Source organism: Galeopterus variegatus, unplaced genomic scaffold (assembly GCF_000696425.1).
Source record: "Galeopterus variegatus unplaced genomic scaffold, G_variegatus-3.0.2 Scaffold6078, whole genome shotgun sequence".
NCBI classification, from domain to species: Eukaryota; Metazoa; Chordata; class Mammalia; order Dermoptera; family Cynocephalidae; genus Galeopterus; species Galeopterus variegatus.
In genome coordinates, this window is record NW_007732189.1 from 22,763 (window position 1) to 23,729 (window position 967).

At 49.2% G+C, this 967-nt stretch overlaps 1 protein-coding gene across 2 annotated transcripts in view; it reads left to right on the top strand.

The window, feature by feature from the left end:
• Positions 1-247: 247 nt before the first annotated feature.
• The window catches only part of KRR1 (KRR1, small subunit (SSU) processome component, homolog (yeast)), a 13,972-nt gene continuing 13,252 nt past the window's right edge, over positions 248-967 (top strand). The window contains exon 1 of one of the 2 annotated variants that reach the window (XM_008590409.1): positions 248-362. In XM_008590409.1, the coding sequence (XP_008588631.1) occupies positions 278-362 (85 nt within the window). In that variant the 5' untranslated portion in view covers positions 248-277. The remainder of the gene's footprint in view (positions 363-967) is intronic. The other variant, XM_008590410.1, reaches the window with a different exon arrangement.

The window sequence follows — 967 nt, forward strand, 5'->3', positions numbered from 1 at the left end:
GACTCCAACTAGGCCACACTGCTAAACTACAATTCCCACCATACAGTCAAAGTCCGTGGCTGCAGTGCATCCTGGGAAATAAGTCTCCGGCTCTCCACTGGCCACGTACGGGAAGCGTTTTAGTTCTTGCAAATACGCGGGCTTTAGCGCACGTAAGTACGGAGACTGCGCCGATCTTCTCTTCTCAGTTCTGCGGAACTCATTTTGAGCGTAGGGATTTTAGCCGGTAGTATTTAAGAGCAGTTTCATTTCCGGTACCACCGGAAGCAGTTCGATAATGGCGTCCTCCTCGCTGAACCGGCCAGATACAGCGGCTAGAAAAAGTGAATTTCGTAACCGGAAGCCGAAGCCGGAGAACCAAGGTGAGGAGGAGTGAGATCCGAAGTATGGGGTGTGGATGTTGAGTTGTGATTTTTTTTCTTTCGTTGGCTGTGGACGTATAAAAACGCCTGGAGCTTGTTCAGTGTGGTTGAGTACGTATATAATTGCTGACGATTGGCGGTGTTGGCTGGGCCCGCAGGGGCGACAGGGCTACATGGTACCGGCCACGTGTTCCTAACTCATTGATTTTGCTAAACGTCCCCCAAAGTGAAGCCGTTGCGGCGTCTCTTTTAAAAGGATAAGGATTGTGGAGGGCGCTGCGGAATCTCGCAGCGCGCCGGTGGCTGGAAGTCGTTGACAATGAGAAATTGGATGAGGAGGGGAATGGTAGTCGTTATGTACAGGAGTGAACGCTGATTATGAAGGAATGAGACAGACATAGTGATACGGGGAAGGAGATATTTGGCATGTCTTTTGCGCTAGTTTGTCAGTCAAAGAAATTTCGGAACATTTATCCTTATTCCTTTTTGTCAGGTTGCTAAAATATTACACAACACAGCTCTTACTCTTTAGACTGCTCTACTTTTTAATTGCTTTCTTGCGTTTGTAGTGTGGCTTTACCCATTCCCCCCCCCCCCCCCCCCCC